Source organism: Chiloscyllium plagiosum, unplaced genomic scaffold (genome assembly GCF_037043375.1).
Source record: "Chiloscyllium plagiosum isolate Xiang-an unplaced genomic scaffold, Cpla_swu_hap1 HiC_scaffold_27, whole genome shotgun sequence".
NCBI classification, from domain to species: Eukaryota; Metazoa; Chordata; class Chondrichthyes; order Orectolobiformes; family Hemiscylliidae; genus Chiloscyllium; species Chiloscyllium plagiosum.
The window spans coordinates 64,310,473-64,331,855 of NW_028270165.1; the positions used below are offsets into that span (position 1 = coordinate 64,310,473).

At 45.4% G+C, this 21,383-nt stretch overlaps 1 protein-coding gene and 1 long non-coding RNA gene across 2 annotated transcripts in view; both read left to right on the plus strand.

Moving 5' to 3' along the window:
* The window catches only part of LOC122545538 (uncharacterized), an 89,211-nt gene extending 77,753 nt beyond the window's left edge, over positions 1–11,458 (plus strand). Inside the window, exon 2 of the mRNA XM_087975678.1 lies at positions 11,184–11,458. Within this exon, the coding sequence (XP_087831804.1) occupies positions 11,184–11,458 (275 nt within the window). The remainder of the gene's footprint in view (positions 1–11,183) is intronic.
* LOC148144460 (uncharacterized) overlaps positions 1–21,383 on the plus strand; it is a 587,526-nt gene that overhangs the window by 408,940 nt on the left and 157,203 nt on the right. The gene's annotated exons all lie outside the window — the stretch shown is intronic.

Genomic DNA, 21,383 nt, shown 5'->3' on the forward strand with positions numbered 1-21,383 from the left:
GAAATGCTGGGATGAGATAAGGAAGATTTTTTTCAGCCAAAACGAATCGGCACTGAATGGACAGCCATTTAAAATCAACGCTGTCAGGCCAGGATGCAAGATCCAACAGGATGAACAGATTTCTTATTTCCTGAAGATTTACAAAGCTGAGACTGGGTTTTGGTGTTTGTTCCCTTTCCACTCCCAGGAGCCGCAGTGGTTGGGGAGGTGAGTTGGAGAAAGTGAAATATGTCCATGAGCAGCGTGTGGGGCGATTTCAGCTTCCCCTCCTCTGACAGCGCTGTGACGTGACTCTGATGTTCTCAGGGACACTTACTGACGCGAGACAGTGAAAAGATTCCCATTCCCGCAAATCAGGAATTCAAACCGTATGCCGGCTTCAGGACAATGAGAAAGATTAATTGGAGTGTGTGAAGAAGCTGTGAGCTGCATTTCAAACAGGTAAGTGGAGTCAGATGCGTCATCCATTGCGCCCCGGCACTGTGCGTACCTGACGCCACCATGCTGCAGAGTTCTGACGTTAACACAGACATGCGCAGCAATGGGAACATTCACAAGAGGAACAGCCAAAGATAATCACCGTCACTGCTTCCCTTCCATTGTCCCAACTTGGTGAAGCAGTATCTTTCACTGGCAAATAAAACACCTTTGTCCTCAGGTGCCTGCTTCATTTCGATCACGACTTCACGCCCCTCACTGTTCTCGTCTCATTTCCAAACACTTGGCTCATAGCCTCAAAAGTAGCTCTGTGGGTATCTGCTTGTTCCACCCTGACAGGCAGTGGGTTGCAGATTTCCAACCCCTCCACTGATGTGAATCTTAAAGAAGAAACCGGGGAACAGTCTTCCTTTCTTTTTGACGACATTTCTCAACTGTAGTCGGCAGGGTTCACACCTGCGTGGGGAAACCGCAATCGATCTCAAATCCATCGTATTAACCACTCGACCCACGAATAAAGAACCTCACTGACAGCTTCATTTCCCAGGTCTCTCTGCCTGTGGAGCTGAGAAATAGTGAGTTATTGCTGGGTTTGTTTGAATACAATCACTTCACAGGTTTCGAAAGGGTTACATATCTGCACATGGCGAGTCTGGTTGTTTCATCACGAAAGATGAAATAAACTTTCAGTTAAAAGCAAAAACAGAAATTGCAGGAGCAACTCAGCAGGTCAGGCACCATCGGTGGAAAGAGAATCAGAGACAATATTTCAGAACTCTGTTTTCTCCCACAGGTACTGCCAAACCGGCTGAGTTTCTCCAGCAGCTCCTCTTTGTGTCTCTGATTCTCAGCATCCGCAGTCCTTTACGTTAGAAATTAAATCAATTCAGCCTCATGTGCAGGAATGAGAATCTTTTCAATTTCCCAAAAATTGGCAGAGATTTCAAGGCATTTGGAAAAAAAAAGTAAAAGTGACATTAGGGAGAACACTTTCTTGTCCCTGTCTGACCTTGACAAGGAGGCAGATTCAAGAACACAAAAGGGAATTCGGTGGTCATGTCCAAAGTAACAATGTGGAGATTTACAGGGCGAAGGCAAGAGAATGATACGAATAGAGACTCTCATTTACTTGCTGTGTAGAACCAGCAGAGCTAATGTGGGCCTCAAATTGCGCTGTGACACGTGTTGTGATTCAGAGTGAACTCACAGTTCAATCAACGGAAGGTGGGGATTTAGAAAAGTTTATATTTATACAATCTCCTCACGTCAACGCAACAACAAAGTGGCTTAATTAATTATCCGCCAGTGGAGAGAACCCGGTTCCTGGAGATGGGACAAAGAGCGGGCTCAGGGATATCAATCCACATTGCTCTCTTTGCCACGAGTTCAGAGGGAGAACATTGGAGGGACAAAGGAGAGAATAACGATCTGTGTAGGAGGGTGACTAACTGTTCATGGAGACTATTCCTGGCTAACAATAAGTCGTGTGTAACAGCAGACGATATGATAACACGGCCTCGTGTGGGTGTGGTAGGGATCAAGGGCATGCGGGAGTTCGGGTCCAAATAATATTGAACTCGAACTTGAAGACTGGAGGATTCCAAGCGGTAAATGAGGCGCTGGTCTTCCATCTGGAGCGGAGCTTTGCTGGAACACTGCTGCATGCCGGAGACAGAGATGTGGGCCAGGGAACAGGGTGGCGTGTTAAAGTGACAGGCAACCAGAAGCTCATCGCCTACTGGGTGGGCTCAAACCACCAACCTTTCGGTTAACAGCCGAACGCGCTGAACAATTGCGCCACAGAGACAGGCGATGACATGGGCTGCGCCATCGCTAAGGGGAGGCTATTAGTGAATTCATAATTCAGCCTCCCGGCCTCGAATTCCAGTTGTCGTCTATCAGTTTTACTTTTCCATAATAAAGCCTGGGACATTCATTGTGGAGACACCGGGGACAGGCTGGAGACACATCCATGTCAGGAGGAACTAGCTTTCTTACTCCGGGGCCGTCGCCCTTCGAGCCTTTCAGTGTTTTGCCTGTTCCCGAGTTCTCTCATTGGCTCGGAGGCGAGAAGGGGTTTGAATTCCTGATGTGCAGGAACGACAATTCTTTCAATGTCTCAGATCAGTTCATGTCCCGAGAACATCAGAGTCAATCTCCCGGCCTCTTCAACAAGGGGACGGTGTCTGCACTGTCTCTGCTCAGTGGGACAGTTCATCTTTCATTCTCCTCTAAATCCGCTTCCCAAAGAGTTTCTGAAGATTCACAAAGCTGGAGACTGGGATTTCTGTTTTGCTTCATGAACATTTTTCCATCTCCTTACTGAGAATATTTTGCCAAAATCTCTTCCCAATTGTACCCCTTGCGCCATGTCCAGGGATGAGGAATTTCCATTTTGGAGAGACATTCCCAAGTTTGGAAATGTTCGCTTTGGAGCAATGAAGGTTAACTGGAGATTTCCTGGGGCTGTTGGTAATGATGGGAGAAGAAGCGGTGGGAATGGGCAGATTAATGATCAGAAGAATCAATTGCCACTGACCAGAGTCAGTTCCCAGAGGACAGGGATTGAAGTTCTTGAATGAAAAGCAGCACTTGTGCCTAAGAAACACAGAGAATACTGCAGAAAGCCAACAGGTCGAGCAGCATCTGTGGAAAGGTAAACAGAGCTGACGTTGTGAGGCTGGGACGTTGTTTGTTCAGAACCCGAGTTTCCTGCATGGCAATCAATTCCCAGACATGAGAAAACGGGACTTTATTGAGACGGGTTTTGTGAAGTTTGAGCGATAATGTAACCAACAGGAAGTCATTTAAAATCGCCAGCGAAGAAAGCATAGTCAGCAGGTTACCAGCCTGGGCGGGGGAGCCCCAAAGCATCTCTACGCCAACACCTGAAGTGTTCGGCCACAACTGCACGCCCAAAGTTGTGGTCTAAAATTTCTCATGGAATGGTTCTAACAGGAAAGGTGAGTACTGGGCTTTGTCTGTCCGCGCCATAGCCCCAACGTATCTTGTTGCCCTGGATTTGATCAGGACAGAGGAGGCTGATGGGAGATCGAATTGAACTACACACATTGATGAGAGATAGAGCGGGTGGGAAGGATCCATTCCCATGCGTAGAGAGATTCATAATCATGGCCGAAAATAAGGAGCCACGTCAAGAAATTTGGGGTTCATTCAGCAAAGCTAATGCAGAACTGTTCACAGAAAATTGTGATGAAAGTCTATCGAGTTATTTTGATGAGAAGTGTTGATGATGCTAATACAATCGATAGATGAACGTAGATTGGTAAATGTATTTGGTGACAGTTCTGTTCTAGCCCTGTGAGCGAAACCTGGATCTGAAGGAATAAAAGGGACATTAACAACATCGATCTGAAATTGGATACGTGACAAGAAACAAAGCCATCATTAACAGTTGGCTTTTGAACTGGAGAAGGTTTCTCGTGAAATTAGCTTGAGGCTTGAGGTATGCAAGGTCAAGATAATTTAGGTAAAACACGGAAACGCTATCCTCATTAGCAGACAGTGAAAGGATTACAAGACGCAATCTAAACATTTTCTACAAGTGATACAGGGGACTGGGAAGATAAGTATTATAAACTGTGAACAACAAAGTTCTGGAGCACAACACTTACATTCAAAGACCGAAAACATCCAGGTCCTGATTAATCAGATTGCATTGTGGTGCTTTTCTGCAAAACATCCACTTGCAATGTCCTACAAAAGAGTGACAAAACCCTTCCCTCTCAGCCCAGGATAGAAAATCCGAAGGGATGAACGTTTGCTGATTTTCTGAAGATTCACAAAGCTAAGACTGGTTTTTGGTGATTGTTTCCTTTCCACTCCCAGGAGCTGCAGTGGTTGAGGCGGTGAGTTGGGGAAAGTAAAATGTGCCCGTGAGCAGCGTGTAGGGCTATTTCAGCTTCCCCTCATCTGACAGCGCTGTGACTTGACTCCGATGTTCTCAGAGACATTAACTGACGCGACACAGTGAAAAGATTCCCATTCCCGCAGATCAGGAATTCAAACCGTATGCCGGCTTCAGGACAATGAGAAAGATTAATTGGGGTGTGTGAAGAAGCTGTGAGCTGCATTTCAAACAGGTAGGTGGAGTCAGATGCGTCATCCATTGCGTCCGGGTACTGTGCGTCTCTTACGGCACCATGCTGCAGAGTTCTGACGTTAACACGGACATGCGCAGCAATGGGAACATTCACAAGTTGAACAACTAAAGATAATCATCGTCACTGCTTCCCTTCCACAGGCCCAACTTTGTGAAGCAGTATCTTTCACTGGCAAAGGAAACACCCTTGTCCACAGGTGCCTGCTTCATTTCGATCACGATTTCATGCCCCTCACTGTTCTAGTCTCATTTCCAAACACTTTGCTCATAGCCTCAAACGAAGCTCTGAGGGTATCTTTTTGTTCCACCCGAACAGGCAGTGGGTTGCAGATTCCCACCAGTCACAATGTGAGTGAAATATTTTTCCCCCTCCACTGATTTGAATCTTAAAGAAGAAGCCGGGGAGCAAGCTCCCTTTCTTTTCGACGACATTTCTCATTTTGTCGTCGGCAGGGTTCACACCTGCGTGGGGAAACCGCAATGGATTTCAAGTCCATCGCATTAACCAGTCGGCCCACGAATACAGAACCACACTGACAACTTCACTTCCCAGGTCTGTCTGCCTGTGGAGCTGAGAAAGAGTGAATCATCGCAGAGTTTGTTTGAATCCAATCACTTCACAGTGATTCGAAAGGGTTAAATATCTGCACATGGCGAGTCTAGGTGTTTCATCCCAAAAGGTGAAATGAACTTTCCGTTAAAAACAAAACTAGAAATTGCAGGAGGAACTCAGCAGGTCCGGCAACATCTGTGGAAAGAGAATCAGAGACAATATTTCACAATTCTGTTTTCTCCGACAGGTACTGTCAAACCTGCCGAGTTTCGCTTTTTGTCTCGGCTTCTCAGCATCCACAGTCCCTTACTTTAGACATTAATTCAATTCAGAAACCCCTTTGTGGAGAAGATTTCCCCTTGTGGAACATTTTCCTGACCCCATTAAAAGGGGACAGCGTTGAGGGCAAGGAAGAGCAGCGAACACACCGCCCCTGGGTGGGATAGAACCACCAACCTTTCGGTGAACACCCCAACGCGCTGACCAATTGCGGGTGCAGGCTGCACCATCGCTTCAGCGAAACTATTAGTGAATTCATAATTCAGCCTCCCCGCCGAGAATTACAGTTGTTGTCTACCGTGCAGTCTTGCGAGAGATCCCGGCTTTCTTAACTTGACTTGTACAAAAATGCCCGAATAAACTTCTCAAAAAGAACCTTCGTTAAAAGAGGCTGGGCTCCCTGGAGTACGAATGGGACAGGAAGTGAAATGATTGGAGATAGCATTGAACAGGTTGACGTGTTTACTTCCCTAATTTTCTTATCCCTGTGCCAATTGGCACGTGGCTTGGGCAGTCATGTTATTACACACACTGGAGCAGTGGGATTTGAACCTGAGCTTCAGGGCTCTCTGGGAGACTACAGCTGCACCACAAAAAACTCTAGTAAATAGGTCCTCTTCTGTTGAATGAGAGGAAACAGCTTCCTCCTCAACATGAGACACGACCACTGTACCCTCCGTGCCCATTACAATAAATTGAGCCGCCTCCTGTTGAATGAATGAGTGGGAACCCCTCTCCGAGCTCCAAGAAGCGGGGGGCCCGGCTGGAGGCTGGATTTGCTCAAGGCTTGTATCTATTAACTTATTTAAATGGTACCTACTGTATGGGGCTATGGTTTACATTAAAACCGGAGGATCATGTCAGGGTGTTTGTTTATATTTAGCAGTTGTAGTTGGTAAAATACACTCCCTGGAGGAGCACCTTCTACGATGCTGCATTTCTTGCCTTCTGCCCTTCCCCCATTTGTTATCTCTCATCTCGATTTTACATTTTCAGTCAAATTTAATTTCACATTAATCGGCCTTGGTATTCACTGTGTTTTATTAATTAATCTGTTGGATTGTTGTAAAACAAAATTAATGGTGTAATTTCATTTATGTTGTCTGAGTTTGACATTGAATGTGCAGGTGTGAATGCCAGTAAGTTGTAAAAATAAATCAAGAACTTGTGCTTTTTAAACAAAAAGACGAGTTCAATGGTATTACTGGCATTGTCTCCTTTGAGGATGATGATTATAGTCTGACCAACAAACCATTTCATGCAGTCACCCCGTTTAATTAAAGTCTTTTGGAAAATAACTCTGGCAGGCAAAGATTTATACAACCCAAAATACGATTGGTAATCATGTATATTCTTATCTTTTAAGCCGTAACAGATGGCATTGCGTGGCGGTTTGAGACTGAAACTTCGCTGGAAAGAATGTAGATTGATGAGGGAAGTCAAAATGGCAGAGTCTCGGGCCACAATCTATCAGTCTGGCTTGGTTGCATGAGTGGTGGTTCTTCAAAAGCACCTTCCAAGTCATGACCTCATCCACCAAGAACAGACAAGTGTGAACACAGGATTCCGACTGCAAGATATATCGCATTGTTTCTTTGGTACTGAACAAAATGCTGGAAATCACTCCTGAACATTGTTGCAGTCCACACCATATTTGTGAAGCAATTTAAGAAGCAGTTCAGCACCACCTTTTCAAGGTAAGTTTGGGAAGAGTTGTTGGCACAGCCAATGATATTCACATCTCATGAAATAGTAAGCAAACAGCCCACGGTGTTGGGAGGCTGTATGTTACTATGGATAGAGGATTGGCTAACTACCACAGTTGTGGTAAGTGGCATGTTCAGGATGACAACTTGCAACTAGTGGTGTACCACAGGGATCAGCACTGGGGCCAACATTATTTACAATATATACACGAATTACTTGGATAAGTAAAGTGAATGTACTATTGCTAAATTTGCAGAAGAGACAGTTGATGTGAAAGCAGGTGGTGAGGATGACATTAGATATCTGGAGAGGGATATAGACAGGTTAAGCAAATGAGCGAAAGCTTGGCAGATGGGAAAATGAGGTAATACAGTTTGTTAGGAGGTGAAGAAGTGAATATTAAATGGAGAAAGCTTTAGAATAGAGGGATTTGGAATCACGTCCACGAATCTCTTCATCCAATTTCAGTGAGTAATAGGGAGGCAAATGGGAGGTTGGCCTTTTCAACAGAGTAGAAATGTAGGGAGGTTATAGTGAACCTATGTAAGGCATTAGTCAGGCCACAACTGAATACTGTGAATAGTTTAGGGCCCTTTACCTGAGGAAAGATATATTGGCATTGGAGGCAGGCCAGAGAAGGTTTACCATGATGATACCAGGGATGGAAAGAATGTCTTATGAGGAGAACTGAATAGGTTGGACCTGTGCTTATTAGAAGTTAGAAGAATTCGAGGTAACCTTATTGTCACGTACAAGATTCTGAGGAGACTTGACAGGCTAGACGTGGAAAAGTGGGTGAGTCTGGGACCAGAGGAAGTAACCTCCAAATAAGAGATTGCATGTTTAGGACAGATAGGAATTTCTCCTGAGGGCAGTAAATCTGTGGAACTTGATACTACAGAGGGCTGTTGAGCCTGAGTTGTTACGTGCATTCAAGGCTGAGATAGATTTTTTTTAATCATTAAGCAAATTGAGGATTATGGGGAAATGGCAGCAAAATGGAGTAAATGTTTCCCAGAATAATCGTGATCTGAATAAATCGTAGAGTCAACTCAAAGGGCTGAATTGAATAGTCAATCGTAAGGTGGAAAAGGATGCAACTGGCAATTACAGACCAGTCAGTGTTGGGAAGCCTTGAGATTGTAGGGAGTTGGTGGCATTTGGGCATTGTTACTGGATTTAACATCTGGAGTTTCAAATTGATGCTGCTATGGCCTCGATGCAATTTGAAATCAATTTATGTATCTGGAATATAAACTTATCGCTGCTTTGGTGATCTTATCAATTGTCATAAGTACCTATCTTGTTCACTAATAACCTTTTTTAAGGAAGGAAATCTTCAGTCCTTCCCCGTTTGGTGAATGTGTCACTCTTGATCCAAAGTCATGTGGTTGACTCTTAACTGCCCTCTGAATTGGCACTTGGTTATTTTTTGGGAGACCAAGTGTCACGTTCCATGAATGAATAATGAAAAATATTCAGGACAAGATGGTCAATGTCACTGTCAGTGAAGGGAAGATTGTGATCTCGTGATAGTGGTTAAGTAGCCCAGAGATCTCGGTCTTCTGAGAACAAAAATTAAGATCCCATCATGGATGCTAGTGGACTTTATTTTCAACGAACAAAAAAATCTGGAAGTGAGAGTGTGTCTCTGTATGGCAACCAGGAAACCATTATTGGCTAAGACAATGAATTGCAGATGTTGGAGATCAGCAACAAAAGGCACAATTGCTGGGGAAATGCAGCAGGTCTGGCAGCATCTGTGGAAAGAAAACAGTCAATGTTTTGAATCCAGCCTAATTTTGAAGGGCCACCGGACTCAAAACAGTAACACTGTCGTCTCCTCATAGATGCTGCCAGAACTGTTGTTTTTGTCCAATCATTACAGAATGTTGTGAAAGTGTTCTTTTAGGGAGGGAAATCTACCACTCACAACCCGACACACGCGTGCATACGCTCACACCACATGACTCCAGACCTACTACAATGTGGTTGACTCTCAACTGCCTTCTAGCATGTAGCCAATTGCTCAGTCCAAAGGCCATGAGGGATGGGGAGCAAATGTTGGACGTGCTAGGAACAATCCCATCCCTCAAAATATTTTCTTATATATTATAAAGCATAGGTTAATGAAGGACAACCAAAACAAACTGCTATTGGAAAGCCATGCCCAACTAACCTGATTTGCTTGTAGTTATAAATATTGTTTTAAAATCCTCTTCAGAGAAGACATTGGTTCCATCATTGTTGCAATACTGGATGCAATTCTTTGCTTTCTGCTGCAGGAAGGGTGTTGTGAAACTTGAAAGGGTCAGAAAACATTTACAAGGATGCTGCCAGGGTTTGAGGGTTTGAGCTACAGGAAGAGGCTGAATAGACTGGAGCTATTTTCTCTGGAGCTTTGGAGGCTGAGGGGTGTCATTAAAGACATTTATAAAATCATGAGCGACATGGGTAGGGTAAATAGGCAAGGTCTTCTCCTTTGGGTTGGGGGAGTCCAAAATTAGAGGGCACAGGTTTAAGTTTAATGGCAAATAGAGCTTAATATAGATAAGTGTGAGGTCTTACATTTTGTATAGTCAAATCAAGGTAGGAATTTCATGGTGAATGGTAGGACCTTAAGGAGTGTAGTGGAACAGAGGGATCTTAGAGTACATGTTCACAGTTCTCTGAAAGTGGAGTCTCAGGTAGAAAGTTTTGGCACACTGGCCTTCATCAGTCATGGCATTCAGTATAAAATACCGAATTAGAGTCGAGATAAGCACCTGATAATAACACATACCAACAAGCACCAAATCTGTTTCATATGCAGTATTTCAAACCAAGAGATGTAAGGGTGCAGGTTCATAGCTCCTAGAAAGTGGAATCATGGGTAGACAGGGCAGTGAAGAAGACTTTCGGCATGCTTGCGTTCATCAGTCAGAGCACTGAGTACAGGAGTTGGGATGAATTGTTGCAGCTACCACAGATTCCACACTACAACACCAGACGTGACCCTGCCCTCCCCTGACTGACTGTCCCTTTGCATATCAGGGGGAAAACACCCCTTTAATTGTGATGATCAGAAAACATGCCATCCTTCAAAAAAAGGGATGTGTTCACAAATATTTGGACAGAGGAAGGAAGTTGCAGTTTGGGTGAAGATCAATCTTCATTCAGGGAGGGAGGGGAAGAGCAGCAGCAGCTTCAGAAGTTCATGGTCAAACTTCAGAAAAGACCTCGTCTGATTTGCAGTTGTTCTTGGGCTTATAATATCGTACTGTAGCATATTGTAGATCTTCAGTAAGAGTGTCAATACTGCACGACAGAGGTCCATTCAGCAACTTGAGTCCATGTGAACTCTTCGTGGAGGTATGCAGTCTGCCTCATAACCCTGTTGGTTTACAGTTACATATAGATCTATAGATCTACAATCTTTGGGATTGAGAGGAAAGAATGTTCCACAGTAACTAGAATTACGTTCAGATTTTCTGTCATGGACTGACTGTGATGACCTTTGCAATCACTTCACAGGAATATTACAAGAGAAGAATTTGGCGGCAGAAATCTCAGACCAAACATCAGATCAAAGTCTGACAGTCACTTGATTCACGAGGACGTGGATATTGATGGCCTTGAAAACAAAGGAGAGAAGGTCTGTCAGCTTAGTTAGGTTTTAAACGTCAGTGTGACTGGAAACTCAGAGTCTCACATACCCACACACCAGAGTCGTGACTGGAACAAGCTTTACAGACTGAATGAGAGTGTTCCAATTATCAGAGGGTTCACCAGTAACACCACACACATGCTGTAAGCGTGAGCGAGTTTTCAACTGATTGTTAAGGTCTGAGACAGACGAGGGCACCTGCACCATGGAGAAACCGTGGAAATGTGGGGAGTGTGGGAATGGTTTCCCTTCGCCATCTGTGCTGGAGATTCATTGGCGTTTGCACACCGGGCAACGGCTGTTCACCTGCACTCAGTGCAGGAAAGGCTTCTCTCAGTTACACCATCTCCTGTCCCACCAGTGTGTCCACACCAGCAAGAACCCGTTCATCTTCCCCGTGTGTGGGCAGGGCTTCACTCAGTCACACCAAATGCTGCCGCACCAGCGGATGCACACCGGGGAGAAACCGTTTTCCTGCTCCGTGTGCGGGAAGGGCTACACCCAGTCGTATCACCTGCTGCTCAGCTTCCGCGTCCACACTGGGGAGAAGCCGTTCACCTGTCCCATGTGGAGCAATAACTTCTGTGATTCCTCCACCCTGCGCAAACACCAGCGCATCCACACCAAGGAGCGGCCGTTCACCTGTCCAGTATGTGGGAAGGGCTTCACCCAGTCGTGCAACTTGTGGAGACACCAGCAACTTCACAAGTGAGATGGTGCAGGGATTCGGGTTGGACTCTGCTGTTACCGCTGCTGAGAGTCACATCTTGAACCCTGTTTAATGGGTGAAGTAGGAGGGGTAAGGGGTTCCTTTATGCTGAATGGACGCTCTCTCACCCACTTTACTTCCAGTTGGGGCTGACGCTCTCTGAGCCTGGGATTTTCCCCCATTCTCACCCCTCCACACATCAGCATATCATTAGACTATAGGAGCAGAAATTATGCCATTCAGCCCATTGAATCTGCTCCACCATTCAATCATGGCTGATACGTTTCTCAACCCCATTCTCCCCGTAATCTTTAATCCTCTTGATACTCAAGAACCTAGTTATCCCATCTTAAATATATTTAACGATCTGGCCTACACAGCTTTCTGGGGCAGTGAATTCCATAGATACACCACTCTCTGTCTGAAGAAGTTCTCCTTATCTCCGTTCCAAAAGATCTTCCCTTTACTTGAAGGCTGAGCCCTCGGCTCCTATTTTCTCCTACCCATGGAAATATTTTCCCAACATCCACTCTGTCTAAGCTGTTCAGTATGCTGAAGGTTTCAATTAGTTCCCTTGTCATCTTCTAAACTCCATTGAGTACAGACCCAGAGTCATCAAATGTTCTTCGTATGTTAAGCTTTTCAATCCTGGGACCTTTGTCATCAACCTCCTCTGAACATGTTCCAGGGCCAGTACATCCTTCCTGAGATATGGGGCCCAAAACCGTGTACAGTACTCCAATTGTGGCCTGACCGGAACCTTATAGATCCTCAGAAGTACATCCCTGCTTTTATATTCAAGTGCTGTCAAAATAAATGCCATTGTTGCATTTGCCTTCCTAACTACTGACTCAACCTGTAAGTTTACCTTGAGAGAATCCTGGGCTAGAAGTCCCAAGACTCTTTGCTCTTCGGATTTCTGAATTTTCTCCCCATAATCCTTCTGTTCCAGGGTAGCAGCAGAGACTTCCAGACACACTGATTTGTATTCCGGGATATCCAGGGATCTCAAGAACTGCCAGTATCTCAGGAGGAATCGTTATTCTGGGAGGAGGCAGAGAGGAGCATGGTGTGCACCTGTAAACTCCAGAGCTTCCCAAACTTCACGGGTCAACAATAACGCTTTCTGGACCAAGAAACGAAAGGGCTGACGAGAAACTGTGACACCACAGGAAGTGAAATTAGGCCATTCAGCCCATTGAGTCTGCTCTACCATTTACTCATTCTTGAGTATCAAGGGGCTCAAAGGTTACAGGGAGAATAGGATTAAGAAACATATCAGCTATGATTGAATGGCAGACAGATTCAATACGATAAATGGCTTATTAACCATCCCTGGGAAGAAGGAGGCAACACAATAAGTTGTTTCTTGGGACAGGTAAGATAATGTTATTTAATAATGGTGTGACAAAAGTACAATTAATTCTGCCTGTAGAAGGAAAGCCCTGACATAGCGGGGTTAATTGCAGGGCAGACTGTTTCAAACAGACAGCTAACCCTCAAGGATAAGAAGGTAAGCTACAGACCTGAGGTCTCCAGCAATGTGAGGTGATGTTAGAGTCTTAAAAAAAAGTCACACCACAGATTTGAAATTGAGGAAACGCCACCAAAATTCAACTCCAGAATGATGCAGCCGCAGCAGTGCTTAGAAGAATGATACTGCATCAAACCCCTGGAACTTCCAGAGATGGGCAACTTCTGTGGAAACCCATTTAAATTCAGCCATCAACTGGGTGATAGCCATGTTTGGGGGTGGGGGGGGGGGTGAAGCTGAATGAACTTGAGGGGTTTTATTTGTGGTTGCTACATGCAATAAAGTGCAAATCATTATTTCAGCAGTTGATTCTCTGTGCGGTTTCTGAGTCAGGAGCCAAATTAAGTTGATTCACCCACAACCACACTAAGAGGCTGGGATTAGTATTGACTCCATTGCATTCAAGAGAATGTCATCAATACTGTTACAAAGCGAAGACTGAACCCCCCTCCCCCCTCCCCCCTCACCAAGATCTCAAACTGAAACGTCCAAAGAGTGGCACGTTGCCCTTTAATCTGTAAAGTCAGTGTGATAAGTGGTGTAACCTGCTGTAGTGTTAAAAATAAATCCCTGACACTTTAAAATCGACAATCAGCAATTTATTTAGCCAACTCTCACGGTGAATAAATGAATAACACTACTAACAAACTGAATAAATCCGTCCTAACTACTGGGTATTCTGGAATAAATCAAGATTCTTCTGGTATGCTGTTCCAATCAATACATGTCCCACTCAGATAACATAAAATAGAATTTAATCTCTCAGATTACAACCAGGTTATGTGTCTTCCGGAATATTCTGTGCCATCTTCTGTCGGGGATGCCTCCTCCGATTCCTCTGTCAGGAATGCCCTTCTCTGTTTTTCTAAATGATGCTTTCTCTAATACACAGATGACTGAGAGCGCCAATTCTTTATGATAGGATTGGTCCTGTTGTCAAAACTTTAGGATTTAAATTCAATAAATTTTTGGTAGCCAAGGGGGCTGATTTAAATTGATTGGTGAAATTGAAAACCGTTTTCTTGTCCTGCTAACTGTACAGCCTTCTGTTACAAACGTTTCAGTTCAGGTGCTTTTTGTTGTGATCATGCTGCTCCTTTAAGAAGATTACTTTGTTGGTTTATTTTCAGGAGGAGTTGTAAAAGGCAGAGCTTCCCATTCGTTTAGGATTAAGGATTTCGCTAATGGTTAACAGATACTGGCTAAGGCAAGAATCCGGGAAAAGGGTTTGATTTTTTTTTTCTAAAACACTTCTACAATGAAAGGGCAGTTGTCCCATTCTGTTCCCCTGGTTTGGGTTTTAGCAAGCAGTCTGTCTGAAGCTGCTGCAGGAAGAGATGTTTCCTGATTCAACAGATGTTTCTGGCTGACTCTGAAGCTTCAGGGAAAATAGTACCAGCGTATTCAGCCTCCCCCTGTAGCTGAAATCTTGCAGCCCTGGCAACATCCTTCCAAACCTTTTCTGAACCCTTTCAAGTTTCACAATGTCTTAAAAAGACGTCAACTTTGCTCGACTAATGTGGGAGAATTTTCTGCATGACGCGTTGTGTCTGAAAGAGCCCTCCCCTGTGCTGTGACAGAGCTGCAGTGACTTTCAAAAGCCTGACAAATGCTGTTATCAGTCAAAGATTCATTGGGAGAAGCTTCTCAATCACATCTGTAAATGGAGAAAGTGTTTTTAATAATGAGACATGAATAAAGTGCTGCATTAATCTTTAGTTCTGAAGATTTACTCATACATCTCAAAACAGAGCATATCAACCCGCTCACAAGAAGTCTACGGGAATATAAGACACCACTGCCTATTTCCTGACCAGGACCGACTTTACACAGAAAACATGGACATTTTAATTGAATGGGGTGCCATTCGTTTTAAGATCAGGTGAACTTAAGAGGCACAGCATTAGCTTAGAAATGAGAGATCCTTGACACACACACAGCCAAAATCATCACTGCCATTATTATCAAATTAGAATTTAGGCTGGATAGGCTGGGATGTTTTTCCACTGGAGCAGAGGAAGTTGAGAGGCAATATTTTCAAACCATGAGGGGTAGAGTTAGCTTAATGGTAGATGTCTCTTCCCGAGGGGGAGGATTTCAAGAGCAAGGACGCGTTTTTATGGTGAGAGGAGAAAGATGGAAGAAAAGATGTGGGGCAAAATATTTACAGAGTGTAGTTCGCCTGGGGAAACAGCTGCCAGTGGAAGCGGTTGAAGCAGGTACATTAACAACATTGAAAAGGCGTTTCAACAAATACATGGATAGGAAAGCTTTAGAAAGATATGGGCCAAGTGCAGGGAAATTAGGTTAGTGTTGACAAACATTTTGGCCAGCATGGACCGGTTTGTAACTCTGACAGTGTTGAGTTTCCATATGAACCAGGAAAAAGTGAGGACTGAAAATGCTGGAGATCAGAGTTGAGAGTGTGGTGCTGGAAAAGCACAGCAGGTCAGGCAGCACCCAAGGCGCAGGAGAATCGATGTTTCAGGCATAAGGATATCCAGATGAATATCTCACTAAATCATGCTGAATCAAATCTGATCTCATTCGTCAACTCTGATGTGGAGGTGCTGGGGGTGGACAGGTCAGAAGTCAGACAACACCAGGTGACAATCCCAATAGATTGATTTGAACTCATGAGCTTTCGAAGCACTGTTCCTTCATCAGGTGAAGTGATGAAGGAGCAGCACTGATGAAGGAGCAATGCTCCCAAAGCTTGGGATTTCAAATAAACCTGTTGGACTGTAACCTGGTGTTGTGTGACTTCTGAATTCTTCAACTGTGCATTCATGTTGAACTTGATGGGATACTTTATCCAACTCGGCGTAGTTAACTCATATCGCTTGGAGCGGTTCATTTGAAACCTTTCAGGAGTTGAATTCAACAAGATTTAATTATTCAAAGTACTCAATTCTAAACTTACATCAGGACCAGTTTTCATAGAGAGGTACAGCGCGGAAACAGATCCTTCAGTCCAACTCGTCCACGCTGACCAGATATTCTAACTTAATCTAGTCCCATTTGCCAGCACTTGGCCCAAATCCCTCTCACCCTTTCTATTCATGTCCCCAACCAAATGTTTTTTAAATTCTGTAATTCTACCAGCCTTCTCCACTTTCTCTGGCAGCTTGTTCCATCCACGCACCACACTCTGCATGAAAAGTTTTCCCTTTAGGTCCCTTTTAAATCTTTCCCCTCTCACTCTAAACTATGCCCTCTAGTTCTAACAACATCCTGATAAATCATTTCTGATGGAGATGTCAACGTTTCGGGTAGAACCCTTCTTCAGTCCTGAGGGATAATACCTGAAATGCTGACTTCTCCACGTCCTGGTGCTGCCTGCCTTGTTGTGCCCAGCCTCCTGTTTGTCTATTTTAGATTCCAGCATCTGCAGTTTTTTATTTTGTCTCTAACAAATGGTGGAGCAGATTCGATGGGTCAAAATATCCTAACTTCTGCTCCAATGGTCTTGTGGTCGTAGGTTTGTGCGGGTCTTGGGCTCAATGAGCAGCAGCGCCCACTGGAAGCAAGGTTCATAGAAACATAGAACCACTACAGTGTGGAAACGGGCCCTTCTGCTCAACAAGTTCAGAGCGACCCTTTGAAGAGTAACTCACCCAGACACATTCTCCTACCCGATCACTCTGCCCTTACCCCTAACGAATGCACCACACCTACACATTCATCAACACTATGGGACTATTTAGCTTGGCCAATTCGCCCAAACATGCGCACGTTTGGACTTTGGGAAGACACTGGAACACGCAGAGGAAACCCATGCAGACACAAGGGGGAATTACATTCATTTCCACACAGACAGTCACCCTGAGGATGGAATTAAATCTGGGTCCCTGGTGCTATGATGCAGCAGTGCTAACCACTGAGCCACCACCCCCCTTCCCCCCAACTCCCCCAGTAGAAAACAAAAAAGCCTACCAACTCTCCCACTACCCCCACTGTCAGAAAGGGCAGGAGGTTCAGTCCGGGGGGTGACCCTCAGCAGCGTTACCGGCAGGATCTGATTGTTAGGAGCATTGATGCCTCCACTGGTGCTTGTTCAAGCTGCAGGACATTGTGAACCTCTGCCCTCACTCGGGGCAGGCAAACGGCCTTTCCCCAATGTGGACCCGCTGGTGCGTCAGCAGGTTGGAGGCCTGGATAAAGCCCTTCCCGCACTCAGAGCAGCTTAAGGGCTTTTCCCCAGTGTGGACTCGCTGGTGCTTCAGCAGGTCGGAAGAGCGTGTAAAGCGCTTCCCGCAGGCAGAGCAGGTGAATGGCCTCTCATTGGTGTGGACCCGCCGGTGGGCCAGCAGGTCAGAAGAATCGCTGAAGGCCTTCCCACATTTGGGGCAGGGGAAGGGCTTCTTACCGGTGTGGACCCGCCGGTGAATCACGAGGTGGGAGGAGCGAGTGAACACCTTCCCACAATCGGGGCAGCTGAAGGGTCTCTCCCCTCTGTGAACCCGCAAGTGCCTCAGCCGGGCGGAGGAATCGCTGAAGCTCTTCCTGCACTCAGGGCAGCTGAAGGGCCTCTCCCCTGTGTGCACCTGCCGGTGCCTCAGCAGGGCAGAGGAATTACTGAAGGCCTTCCCACACTCAGGACAGGAGAATGGCTTCTCCCTGGTGTGACTGCGCCGATGTGTCTTCAGGGCAGACGGGACACGGAAGCCTTTCCCACAGTCGCCACACTTCCATGGTTTCTCCATGGCTGAAGCTACAGTTGCACACAAACGCGTGTATGTCCCCTCCCTGCCTTGAATTCCTCTTTCCAGGCCAGATAACTGTTTCAGGCTCCACACTCAGTGCATTGCTGCAACAGTAGGGTCTCTCTTCCAGTCCCACTGATGCTGAAATCTTACTGAAACAGGAACCAATTGGATCACAGTTGAAAATTGTTGCAGACTCACAAATGCTGGAGAATCAGAGTCGACAACTGCGGGTCAGGCAGCATCTGAGGAGCAGGAGAGTCAATGGTTCAGGCATAAGCCCTTCATCTATTGATTTTGACACTTCATCTTCAGATCAAATACTTTAAAAAGAGATTACAAAAGTCATCACTGTCAGTCCAGGGTAGAAATTCAGAACAAGCAATTCTACTTTCTGCAGATCATTCTTTTCATTTGTTATTCCACAAAACTGAAAGCACCATCCCTCTCTCTCTCTCTCCCTCTGTTCTCACTCCATTCTAATTCCCCTGAAAGTGCTGATTCAGGATCTGACAGGGACAGAAGAGCAAAACAGTCACAACTGACACCTCTCTGAATTTTGGATACCTCCACCTGAAAATTAATATCTTCCACGACATTGGGATAATGTTGAGAGTGAGCAGGTCTGATTTTTGGAAGTAAACATATAGTGTGTAAATGCAGGATGAACCTGCAATGCAACTTCTTGGCAACCAATCAGACACAAAATGGTTAACGTGCCCCACGGGGGTGGGGGAGTTTTAGAATGAGACATCAAGGCTATGACACCAGAGAGAAATTGAACAGACTGGCGTGGCAAACCAGAGTCATCTAGATATACAGCACAGAAACAGGTCCTTTGCTGACCAGATATCCTCACAGAATCTGGTCTCATTTGCCAGCATTTGGCCCATATCCCTCTAAACCCTTCCTATTCATAAACCTATCCCAGATGCCTTTTAAATGTGTCATAATTATACCAGCATCTACTACTTCCTCTGGCAGCTCTTTCATTACACGCGCCATCTTCTGCATGAATTGCCCCCTAGGTTCCTTTTAAATTCCTCGCCACCTCCCCGGGCCACCTCACCCTAAACCTATTACTCTATAGTTCTACACTCCCAGAGAAAAGCCCTTGTCTATTTACCCTATCCATTCCTCTCTTGATTTTATAAACAATGGAAGCATCAACGGCTCAGGGCGGGGATGGGGAGGGGGGGTGGGGGGGGGGGGGGGGAAGGAAGCCGAATGTGCTGGAGCCAACGCGTAAGAAGAGGACACAAAACCTTGAAGCTGCAATGAGGAATACTGCACGTGCTGTACTTGTACCTGTTGATTTTATTTGTGGGAATCAAGTGCATTTTAAAAATAAAAACAAACAAGATATCTATCCCTCCCCTTTCCCAATCTCCTAATGCTGTCCTGGACACAGTGAGAGAATTGGGAGCAGGAGTTGGCCATTTGAGCCTGCACCAACACTGAACACATCATAACTGAATATGAATATACCTACAGCCAGGTGGATAGAATGGGTTTTCTTTCACTGGAGCAGAGGAGATTGAGAGGTGACCTTATGGAGGATTATAATATCATGAAGGGTACAGATGAGGTGAAAGGCAGGTGTCCTTTCCCTAGGATGGGGCTTTCAAGATTAGGGAGCAAATTTTCAAGGGGAGAGGAGAAAGATTTTAAAAAGACATGAAGAGCTCCACTTTTTTATCACAGAGTGGTTTGTGTGTGGAATGGGTGTCCAGAGGAAGTAGTGGATGCATGTACAGTGACAATGTTTAAAAGACATTTGGAAATGTACATGAATAGGAAAGTTCAGAGGGATATGGGCCAATCACTGGCAGACGGGACTACTTGAGTTTGAGAACATAGTCGGGTTTGAGAACATAGTCAGCAAAGTTGGACCGAAGGGTCTGTTTCTGTGCTGTATGGCCCTGTAGCTGTTCTGTACTGATCTTAAAATCATTTTCTTAGAAATCCAAGATGGCGGTGGTTTGAGTGGTCTGCTGTGCTGGGCTCTGTGCCATATCCCCGGCAAGGTGGGCTTTTACCCCTCCCCCCACCTCATTAACCATCTGTAGGAGAAAACAATTGCTAATATAAACTTACTGAACGTCTGGAGCTGCTATAATTGTGGTTTGACAGCTTTCGGACCAGAATGAAAGCAAATGAAGGAAAGGGGCTGACAGGGGTGCATCAGGCAGGGCACTCCCCTACTGCATCAGGGGTGCCTGGAGCCATTGCTCAAACTCCCAGGGCAGTCCCTTTGGGTTTAATGGGACAGCAGCAGTTACTCTCGGAGTTTGGCAAACTCTGAGAAAAAATTGAAGCAGCGGTGGAACCATTATCTGCCACGCTGGAAAAGCATGGAGCAGGAAATTCAAATGTTGGCCCGAAGAGAATAGGCAGCGGAGGAGAGGACCGTGGCATCGGAGACTGCGGCGGAGGTCTCAGGAGGAAGGATCCAAACGCTGGAAGACCAGGTTCGGGTCCTTCAGGAGCAGGTGGACGACCTGGAAAATTAAAGTAGAAGAAATATCTTCCAGCTCGTGGGTCTTCCGGAATGCGAGGAAGGCGAAGACCTTATTGGATTCCTGGGGCTGGAGTTGGAGTCGGGCCTGTTGAGTGTGGAGCGGGCCCACCGGATCGAAATGCGCAGGTCCGGATCGGACCCGCAGCCCCGCGTGGTCCTAGTGCACCTCCTGCATTATAAAGAAAAACAGTTAGTGATTGAAACAGCAAGAAGACTGGGAAGAGATCCACAGGCTTTAATGCACAAAGGCTTAAGAATAATATATTTTCAGGACTTCTCAGGAGCCTGGATTAAGAAAAGGGCATTTGATGAAGTTAAGAGAAAATTAAGGGATCTGAACATAAAATATTCTTTGAGGTCCCTGACCGTATTGCGTCTCACTCATGGAGGGGTGGTATATAATTTTGATTCAGCAGAAAAGGCGAAGGACTTTGTGAATTCTCTGAATTAAAGAAATCGAGTCGGGGTGAAGGCGGGAGGGACATCATTACTTTTTCGCCCTTTTTCTTGTGGTTATCGGCTTTATACGTACTGCCTTGACGTCAAACTGGAATTATATAGTATATCGGTCAGTTAGGTAATGTCTGGGGGCTTTTCTTTACTGCTGTCCTTTTGTTTTTGGATTGGGAGTGGCTATACCTGTGCTTAAGATGTATGGAGAAGGGGTGTAGGGAGATGGGCAACCATTGTTAACTCTCAGAATGTAAATAACATGTTTTTTTCAATCTGTGAATTGCCTGGAGTTTGGGGCACAGCCTCAGTGGGAAGGAGCCAGGATGGTGGCAATGGTGGGGTTTGGGGAGGGGGGTAAGAGATCTCTACATATTTGGGGGTTATTTGCGCATTTGCTTAAGTTATATGTGGTGGTTATATTTTTATTTATAGCAGTTTTGAAGAGGAGCAGTTTTTAGACTTTATAGAGTTAATGTCTTTGTTGCTCACCACACCTCAGATAAGCTTCCTCATCTTGGGAAACCACGGGCTGCCCAGGATGACCATGGCTATTGATTCATTCAGGTGGTGCCCCTGGAATGTAAAAGGGAGCCATTTCCCCATTAAAAAGAAAGACGGTGCTGTCAAGCCTCAGGAAGGAAAAGGTGGACATCGCCCTGCTGCAGGGGACACATTTAACTGATAAGGAACATCAGAAACTGCAGCAAGGAGGTT